General features: G+C 42.0%; 1 protein-coding gene across 1 annotated transcript in view; it reads left to right on the plus strand.

Moving 5' to 3' along the window:
- Positions 1-10,760, plus strand: part of FOXP1 (forkhead box P1) — a 230,729-nt gene that overhangs the window by 177,914 nt on the left and 42,055 nt on the right. Inside the window, exon 8 of the mRNA XM_009284364.2 lies at positions 6,729-6,833. Coding sequence (XP_009282639.1) covers positions 6,729-6,833 — 105 coding nt within the window. The remainder of the gene's footprint in view (positions 1-6,728; positions 6,834-10,760) is intronic.

A 10,760-nucleotide genomic window follows, 5' to 3' on the forward strand; every position in this document is an offset into this window, starting at 1 on the left:
CCCCCCCCTCCCCCCCCAAACCCCAAGAAAGTGGTAGGATCACATTTTTTTCCTAATTAAACTAAGATACTGAATCAAGCCGTTTTCATCTGAATAAATTAAGAGGCTGTTCAGGGTGGAATAAAATGAGATTTAGCAGGGATAAGTAGAAAGTAGCCCAGCTAGGAAATAAAAATTCCAAACTGCTGGTTTGACGTGACACGTCAGCTGCTCAGCATCAGTTGTGTGGGAAATGGCTGAGGCATAACTGGGGTTGAGAAATTAAGGTGGGACACTGTGCCATGTCTTAGTTAAAAAGGTAAATGCAGTCATGGGAGGCATAAACACGCGTGTTGCATCTGAGTCCTTTTTTCCTGTTCTACTTTATGCAGAACCAGTTAAACCACATTGAGAGTGTGATGTACAATTGGCCACTCTCTTGCAGAAAGGATAAAGAGAAGCTGGAGCAAATACAGAGGAGAGCAGCTAGGATGATAAAGGAGTTGGAGGGAATAGGCTATGAAGACAGATTAAAGGGAATTAAAGATCTACACCCTGGAAAAATAGAGGCTCTAGGAGGATGTGATTATGGTATGTAAGTACATGAAGTGATGCTACAAAGAAGAAGAGGGAAAAAATTGTTCTCATTAGTTAGCAGTGTCAGAATTTGAAATCCACCGTTTCAAATTGTGTGCGTCTGGGTGTATTTGATGTACTTTTCACTACAGTACGTAGGCACAAGGTTGAAATAAAAAATAAGAGTTTTAAATAGTAGAGAAACTCGTTAATTCAAGTGCAGGAATGGAACTTCTGCCTGAAATAAGTGATGGATTCAATACTGTGTTTTTTTGCAATGGGCATTTCTTTTAAGTGGTCTAGAACTATGTTCAATTCCTCCAAGGAAAGGTTGTAGGGCAGTGCCTGTCCGGGCCCCACGGCAGTTCTGCTGCGGGGTTGGAAGAGGGGGTGCCACTGGAAGAAGTACGTAGTACTTCTAGAGTGCTGGAGGGTCATAATGTTGATTAATAATCCAAACCATCGGTGCATAGATCAAAACCAGAAGATGATGCGTATAATTATCCAGTCTGGTTATACTCTTTGCAGTGGGGATGGGGGTAGAAGAGAAGGGGAATGTTAGCCAGATTTTGTCTTAGTCTTGCTGCAAATGCTCCAGCGCTCTCCTTGCAACAGGCGTTTGGAGAATAGTGCCCCAAGAGGCGTAAGGATGGGGGGCAGTGATTCGGGGTGCATTGCTGGCCTTGTGTTACAACAGCAATGCTATGGCTCTGCTTTTTTTTTTCCTTTTCTTATACTACAAGTTAGTGCACACTGATTAGAAGACAGGATTTCAGCCTGTAGGCTGCAGTTTTAACCTGATTTGTCTTAAATTGGTGTAGTCATTTAAAATGTAATATACCACTCCTGTTACTTCCAATAGGGCTTGATGTAAAACATGAGCTTCTTCTAGTCCTAGGTCTGGATGTGGACTAAAGTACTGAGGAAGGGGAGAAACAGAGCTTTAAAAAGCATCCAAAAATAGGCAAGCCAGCTCTAGGAAGAGCTGCCACTGGCCACGCATGTCAAATGCCACCTCTGCCGAAGGCCCACAACCCTCTGCTAAGCTTTATCCAGCGGCGGAGAGGCATTTACCCTGCTCAGACAATTCTCTGTTCAGATCAAGTAACCTGCTTTCTGGGCAGTTCCTGAGGCTTGGACGGGAGCATGAATATCTAGAAGTAGTCTATTTCAGTATATGGCTTAATACTTTTCTTGATTTTTTTTTTTTTTTTAAATTTTTTTTTAAATTCACAGTTCAGAGAGGAAAGGGGTGCTAAGCCACCTTAGTAAGAATTCAGAGGGATTTGCACCAGTGCAACTTCACTGCAAAACACACCTTTAGTCAGTTGATTTTGTCATGAAGGCAGGAACTTGTATTTGAGTACAGTTGGTACAAGGATCTAATCATTACTGCTTCCATTTTGATTTTTAAATCAAATACAGCGAGTGTTTCTGACTCAGAGAATTGTGACATTTTCACCAACTTTATTCCGTCGGTGCCTTTTGATGAGCTTTAGAGCTCACTGGGCGGTCACGAATACGGGAGACCCGTGTTTGCTCTCAGTTGTGTCTCCCCTCCTTCTGCACAGGACCCAAATCATGGCATTTTGCCTCGACGGCTGTGTCATCCGCATCCAACCCAGGGGGAATGTGGTGTGAGACCGAGCCCCGTGCTCCTGCCTGGACCGTACACCGACATCGGTTTCATAGCAGCTGGCAAAGATGAGGTCATTTTCTGTTGCCCCTGAGAAATAAAATAAAATTTAAAAAAAAAAAAAAAGGGCAGGTCTGCAGTTTGTGTGGGTGCCCTGCTCAAACCCCTTCCAAGAGGAAAGCAGGAGACGTCGTATTGATTTTTCAGTGTGCAGGTGGCTCAGGCATGTTCTCTGCACCGTTAGAACGTGAGCAAATGCTTCATAACTGTAATAGAAAAATCAAGGATGTTTCTCTATGTCACTGACTTCCCCCAGTGTTTTGGCAAAGACCGTTGACCCAAGCAGATGTGGAAGAGAGAGAGTGGAATATGAAGTGTGTCCGCATCATGAATATTTAAAATATGGTCCACTGTGTGGCCCAAGTACTATTACGGGGGCTTCTGCTTAGCTGTTTTTTATATCCACCCGTGATTTTTTTTGTCAGTGTGTACAAGCACGGTACCCAGTTTCACACGGTTAGTAAGTATGGGTTGAATTAAACCATACAACACAGGTAGCTTTCGTGCTAGTGCTTTGGTCACTACTTTCCGCGATACCCAGTGTGTTCCCGTCTCTCTTTAATTTTTCATTACTGTCATTTTTACTCTCCATCGGGGCTTAGCTGTCAGTGGTTTCTCTACCTCCCGTGGTTTTGTGTCCCAGAGTGTGATTCTTCAGTGATGCTGTAGCACAGCAGATATATTCCAAAAGTTAAATGGCTGAAGGCATCAGGTGAAGTGGGGCTGTGCAGGTACCAGCTTCAACAGCCGTCCCTGTCGGAGTAGGTAGGGAATTTGCTTCCAGACCCTCTGGAGATCCTTGGGGTTATGAAGCAACATAGGTTGAAGAAGGCAGAGGTAAAAACTCCGCTCCTCTTATCTAGCAGGCACAGAGGAGCTGTGGAAGTGCCTGGCCCTTCTCCCCTCCTTACTGGAAACGGGGCTGGAGGCAGCAGAAAATAGGTGGACACTTACGCTGTTTTCAGCTTTCCACATGGATTTCGTGACTCTGTCGTATGTCATGAATAAGCTGACTTACGCAAGACGTTTTACTTGCCAGAGGGTTATTTGCTGTACTTTGATGTGATAACGCTGCACTATTGCATTATTTGGAGGAGGAAAAAAACCCATATAATCTTGATTTTTACATCGTTTATTCCTTCACTTCTTTGAAAATCGTGTCTTGTTATAAAATCACTTCCCCTAACTAGTGTTGCATCACCAGTACCCAACCACGAATATGCGTTCCTGGGAAGGAGAGGGTGACAGAAACAAACACCTACTCTAATGTGTCATTAGAAATCAAACAGACCTAAAACTTGCTTCTGCTTGCCAATGCTCAGATCTTCTACAAGTCTGTCTCCAGCAGCGAGACCAAGGATGCATCCAGATTACAGAAACTGTGCTTGCACGCAGACAAAATATCATTGAACAAGTCAAGATTATAGGTTTGCATTGTGCCCACAAAGCTGTTTGTTTATGTATTGGATTAAAATCTTCATTTTCCACCTCTATTTGCTCGAACAAAGTGAGTACTTGGATCAGTTAAACAGAGTTCTCCATTCATTTCCACTGGCTGTATCCTTTGTGCGTTACATCCGCTTCTGTATAAACCCGCTCTTTGTTTTGTTTTGAGGTGCTTCTTAAGGCTCTATCAGGGAACAAGTGGCAATCTATAATATCTTCAAAAGCGGGATGGATAAAATAGCAGTAATCTGATACTGACACATAAAGGTCACCGAAAGGCACTGCTGAAACCCCCCCCAAGCGGGATGGGAGTAGCTGCCTTCAGAAAGGGTGCCTGCATTTGTCTTTCAATACTGCGGGGTTTTTTTTCTTTTTGAAGTGTCTATTTTTGGTAAGTTGAAGTAGTCGCTCTGCCTTGTCAAATGGCAGTGGAAGCTATACGTAGGTGTTCAGTATGTTAACGCTTAGCGTCGTGTTAGCAAAATGACCTTTTAAGTTCCCGTTTACAGTCAACACCAATCTTCCTGGTTATTGACAGCACTAGACTTGGACATCCTGAACATCGTTTACAGTTTGATACTCTCTTGGTCATTCCGTCATTTTCTTTGGACACAATACCAGGGTATCATGTCCTACATAGTTTGTCTTGTCTTGTGCAAGTTCCCTGGAAAGAAAAGAGATTTGCACTTGGATTTAAAAAATAAATACAAATCTCGGTAGGGCTCTTTCCGTTGACTTGGCCATGGCCTTTAGGCTCTCACAGAGAAACTTTAAAAAACCCTGCTGGGGGTTTAAGCCATGTGACTCCTGTTGATATTATAATGAGATTTACAGTGCTTAAAACCCACAGGGGACTGACTCCTTACTTGGCGTCACACGGCGTTTCTGCAGTCATCCTGGTATATGGGTAACATGCGGTGTGTAAATTAATACACTGAATTTTTGGGGGGTTCTGCCGAACACATTGAAATCGTAGCTCTCATATGTAGTCTTCATGGACTTTAATGGAGTGTTAACATGGAAGCCTACTTTCTCACCCTTTGCTGTATTCAGGTATGGAAGCAGATGATAAAACCCATTATTTTCTGAATTATTCTTTTCTGATGTGTATGGAGGGCATTTGACAGTATGCCTGTCTGGCTTGGGTGGACGATCTTCCTTCAGCCATTCTCCCTCTTTCTCAGCTGAGGAAATGTGTGGTGTAGCATTTTTCTAATTTCCTTGCAAGGAATGCATCGGTCCCTTTGTTCTTTTAAAAACTTATCTGGTAGAGCTTCTCCCCACTTGCACATTTTAAAAAACCTGATAAAGTTAAACCAGTGCAATATTCTCTTCTAGAAAAGGCCTTTATAAGTCTCTCCACCTACAGTGGTTTTTTTTTAGGAAATTACCTTGCACATACATATATATTTATGCTTCAAGAACTATTTGTAAACAGCCAAACATAAGATTTTAATGAAATAATGATTTAGGGTCATGTACAACTCGTAATACCTTTTCCAGTCAGATCTGTACCTTTTTTTAATTTAAAAAAAAAAATTAAAAATACTTAAAAAAATACACCTTCAGTTATCTTCACATTCTCATTGGGCCTAAAGTCAAAAGTGGCAGAATGTGGGCAAGAAATGTTCTCGCAACTTCTTCACATTTGGGATAGCATCTCAGGGGTATGTTCTACAGTGATCTTGCTATCTAGTGCATCAGAAATAATACAAGAACACAATTTTGTTATAGTATGCAGGCAGATAATGTTACAGAACAAGAATAAACAGCATTTCCACGTGCGTATAAAAGTAAAACGGCAAAAAGTAGGTGTTTATCCATAACATTACCTGTAATCCAGGATAAAATAAGTAATGAAAGCCACACCTAGATGCTGGTATGTATTCATATCCTTTGTGTATGTTTGAAGTTCATAATACAGCACAGGCATACTGTAGCAAAAAGATTTGCTATGAAAAATAGATATGTGTATGAGCATAAAATAGTAATTTCAATATTACTTTGACATTTTATTTTTAAAGTCATCTAAGGTTATGGAAATTGTTGCAAAAATAATTCCTTTACTTAAGAAGTTTCCATGCAGAAGTTGAATAAAGAGGATATTTTAAAATATGGTTCATCAGTTAGTGCAACAGATACATTTCCCTGAGCACCACATGGCCCGGATCAAAGCGTCTCATGACTTGGATCAGTGCAGCCAAATCATTACGTATTGATTGGAATCCCGCTGAAGGATTAACCCCTTAGTGCTCGTACGAATTTTTTTCTTTAACCCTGGTTTCAGTAGTTAGAAAGCTCTGTGACGTTCCTGCCGAACCTTAGCAAGGTTAACAGCCCCCACTAACCCCTCGTACTGAGGAATCCTTTGATTACATGGTTCCTTTTTTTTATGGTGAATTTTGCATTTGAAAATACATCTTGAGTCTTCTTTACTGGGACGTAAGGGGGCTGTACTTGTGCAAAGAAACAGCCTGTAAGAGGAGAAGAAAACCCACCCCAAAATGAAAAAACAACAAAAACCCAACCCAGTAAATAAATAACATGGTGGGAAAGCCAGGGCTGCAAACTCAGTGCTTTTCCTCTTTCTATAGCGATGAGGAATGCCTCAGGTCCGGTTGTATTGTGTTACAAGAATGCACTGCTGCATGGAGATGACTTTTTCTTCCTGATGAAGTTGAATTGTAAATATGCAATGTTCATAAATTTCTTAGCAAAATATCAAGCAGGATATTAAGCAGGTCTGTCAAATGATTTCTCCCCCGTCCATGTTAATTTAAATTCTTTACAAAGCTTTTAATTAATGAATGAAATGTAGGAGGATAGCTAAGTAAGAATGACACATGTTTCGCGCTGCAAATGGTATTTAATTCTGTTTTGAAAAACCACGGGCAGAGTCAGGTGGGTACCGTGAGGTGTTAGGGATGTTTCAGGATCTGTTGTTTGCTGCTCTGAAGAGTCTTTATGAAGATTAACTGGCGCGGTACCTTCAGTTACGCCACTTTTTCTCTTTTCTCTTTCTCCCCTCCAGTTTATCCCACGAGGAGCACTCACACAGCCATCCGCTCTATGGACACGGCGTATGCAAGTGGCCAGGCTGTGAAGCAGTATGTGAAGACTTCCAGTCATTTCTAAAGTAAGGATGGTTTTTTTGGCGCTTGCATTGTACAGAAAGCATGCCCTGAAATTTTGTGTGCTGTCACTCACCGTGGGCCTGATGCAAAGCCCATTGAAGTCAACAGAGAGCTCCCTTTCACTTCAGTGGCTTTTGGATCAGGCTCAAGAATGTTTTAACAGGGGATAGTAAATTAGCCCCATGGGGAAAGTATGGTCTTGCTCAGTGTATTACTGTAAAATAGAGTGTTTGCAGTTCCGCAGCCTTTTTTTTTTATTTATTTAAATAATTTTTAAGTTGCAGTATTGATAATGTAAACAATAGGACCTTGAGTTAACCTTGATTTCACTTTAATTTAGAAATTTAGTCTTAAATTAACTCCATAATTGAACAGAGAATTGCAGAACATCACGTGAAATTTAATTTATGTCAAATAAGTAACTAATGAACAAAGTCTACACTACTAAAAATAAACTATAATTATATTAATTGGGCCCCTGCAGTTTGCTGCAGACCTTTCCTTGCTGCCAAAGAACACAGTTTTACGCGTTGCATAAACAGTGCATTATGGACTAGTATGTGGTAATGCGTGCATCCCGATGCAGGGAAGGCCCAGCAGAGCTCTAATAACTTACACATGGCTGCTCCACAGCTAAACCATCGGCCTCACCCCTCCAAGCTGGAGCAAAAAGTGTTCCCATCGCAAAAGAGTTTTCTGTCTGGGTAGGTCACCAGGTACACGCATGCTTTGGGTGCATCCAGGTTCTTGAAGGTTTGGGCACGGATCTTTTCTCAAGTACTATGGCTGTTCGGTTGTAAGATCGCAAAAGACCAACCGCTCAAGCAACGTTTATGATTTAAATGCATAAAGGGACAAATTCTGCTCCCATTTACAGTGGTGATCTCGTGAAGGTAGTCCACATAAATACACGGGGTTCTTCAGGATGGATAAGTAGAATAAGTAGTCCCAAAAGGTTCAGCTGTATCTATTCTTTCTGGGGCAGTTCCCTGGATTTTTAAGGGGGGGGGGGGGGGGGAGGCAAAGAAAAGCAAGGCAACAGCAAGCAGAGGATGTTTGTCGGATGATGTTAGATGATACAGACAGGTTTTTCGCTCTCAGAACAGAATGGGCCAGTTCTGCTTCCACTGGCAAAAACCCCTCCTGAATTCAGTAGGAGCAGCGCTGGTCCTGGCATAAACATATGTTAAAAGTAAGGAATGGTACAGTAATGAGAAGGTTCTCATTACAAGAGGATTACAAAGTAAGAAGGTGCTAGTCATAAATTTCCATGAAGGGTGGCCTCATTTCTTTTAATTCATCCTGTTGTTCACTTAAGTGAAATAAATGCTAATCTCACCATACTTGCCAGCTCATTCATATTCATATGCCGTACTATAGCATTTAGGCCTTTAAAACAATTCTAATTTTTAATGCAAGGGAAAGGTAGCCTTAGATATTGGAGTAACGTGTGTAGTCACATAAGGTCAGATTATGCCACCTTTGCTTCTTGTGCTAGTCCCCTGTTCCAGATTAGATCTGTTGGTTTGAGGAAGATTTCTTACAGAGCAGTGGACTGCTTGACGTGACCATGCGTAGGAAATACAGCCCTTAAGTCACACGGCATGGGTAGAGGCAAGATTGATTTTTATATGGTATTTTGGAGATGTTTCAGTAAGTAGACCAAGTCTGCCAGTTCACCTGGAGGAGGTACTTGGGGCAATAAATAGGTAGGAATAACCTGAAAACCGTTACCAGCCCAGGCTCCATCTACTCCCAGCTCCAACAATTCTGGTTCTTTTCTCACTCACTTATCGTCAGGCTTTTTTTTTTCCCCCATTGAAACCTTTCAACAGAAATATTTCGTGTGACTTTCTTAAACCCATCGGCTCGTGTAAATTTTCTCACTATCCAAGTTCTGCAGTGTCCAGACAAAGTCTTATTGTTCGGAGTGATACTTAACCCAGAATGAATGCAGAAATGAATGTCCCCGAGCAGCATATTGACACTGTTAGGAAGTGAGCGTTGCTTCATAAAATGAGACCATAGCCTTCCAAGTCTCCTGTGGAGCGTCCGTCCTTAAATTATATTGCCATTTATCAGAATTCGTTACTCAATGAAAAGATAACAGGTAGATGCTTGAAGTTTCTTTCTGGTACTTGTATAATCTGTGAAGCTCTTTTGACAGTCCCCTCAAGAGAAAAGCTCTTGTTTACCAAGTGAAAAACAGCCCGTGAATGAATTTGAGCATTGCTTAATTTCACTTACCTCGGTAAAAAGGCCCGTTAGAAAAAGCAAAGAGAAGTTACATGTGGAATGAAAGCCCTGTATGCCAATAAAATGATTCTGCACTTAAGGGAGAAAAAAGGACTTGCAGGTCTGAAACATGGTTCATTTCTTTTCCTCCTGAGGAAGAAATATCATAACTGTTGGTAAATCAAAACCAGAGATTTGACACTCTTCTGTGATCGTTCTGTAGTGTTTGTTCCCAAGGTGAGGTACACCCCAGGGCCCTTGATTTCAAAGATAAATACTGTACAAATAACGATCCTAGTTGTCTTTCACTCACAGCCAACAGGAGGATGCTTATCAGAACCAGCAGATACACGGGCTATTGTACGCATTTATTTCCCTATTTCTTTTTGAAATAAGTTGTAGTTTTAGCGTTTGGGTTTTTGGGTGGGTGTGGTTTTTTTCGTGGTTTTTTTTTAAATCCATCAGCCATTGGTTATCATGTGACGTGGTATCAGTTAGAGCTAACTGATAGCAGCAGGGGCTGCTGCTAAGCCTAATGAAACAGTAGCGCCCTGCGTGCTCCAGAATACTCCCCGAGCCTAAAAACAAAAACAAGCCCGGTCTCACCGGGGTGACCTGATGGCCTTCTGCCGAGCTGCGGGAAGCAAGGTGAGGGCTGGAGGGTGCACGTGTGTCTCGAGTGTTAACCAGGGCCCCTCTCGCAGGCGGCAACGAAAGGAGCAATTGGTAGCACAGAGCGACTTTTCCCTTCAAAATTGACTATAGCCTTGATTTCATTTGCATGTGTTTAAAGACCGTTGCAGAGAGAAATATATACCCCTTCTATGGCAAGTTGCTCAAGAATGGAGGGAGGGGTGGTTTGTTCAGCAAGGTATCCAGGCATCCAGGGCAAAAAATGAAGGAGAATAATGAGTAGGGTTTTATTCCCCCCACCCCCTTTTTTTAAATTTGATTGTGGTTTAGATATGCTTAATCATGGCTGTACCATTTTTAAATCAAAAATATTCTTTAAAAGAAAGACACAGACCTTTGGAGAGATCTTGCAATCCTGTATTGCAGGGATGCTAGCAATCTGCTTCATGTGAATTTAACTTTGATGAAACGAAGGGGAGTTTATGTGAAAGAAACTACTAAGTGCACTCTGTAATGTTTTCACAAGTGTTTTTATCATGGTAACATCTTGTTTACTTTAGTTGCCTGCCTAAAACTACTTGGAACATGTTAAGAAAACATTTCGAGAAAGCTTCTACAAAGAGGCTTTTGTTTAGCAGCAACTGTGAGACTGCTCGGCTCACAAAGGTGTTAACTTTCAACCCCTTAAGCACTTCCACATGAAATTCCAGCAACTATGTTTGTGGTTTTGGAAAAACAAAGTGTATATTAAAGAAACCAGGTATATGCTAATACATGTTGAAGTAGGCCGGAAACCGTAAATTGTTTCAAAGGCATTAATTGCTATCATTTGCATGTCAGAACGTTCTGCAGTGAAATCATCTGCAGTTAGCACAACAGAGACTTTTTAATCGAAATAGGTAGCAAGGGCCGAGAAGAGGCTAGCCGATAGATGGCTTCTTAGGTTTCCGAATGCCCGGCAGGCCCAGTTGCGCTCCCCAGCTACAGGCCGTTGCAGGGGAAGGTGCTGGCGAGGGTGCTGCCGCCCGGCGCGGGGCTGCGCCGGCACCCGGGGCACCCGT

Source organism: Aptenodytes forsteri, unplaced genomic scaffold (assembly GCF_000699145.1).
Source record: "Aptenodytes forsteri isolate BGI_AS27 unplaced genomic scaffold, ASM69914v1 Scaffold53, whole genome shotgun sequence".
Classification (NCBI taxonomy): domain Eukaryota; kingdom Metazoa; phylum Chordata; class Aves; order Sphenisciformes; family Spheniscidae; genus Aptenodytes; species Aptenodytes forsteri.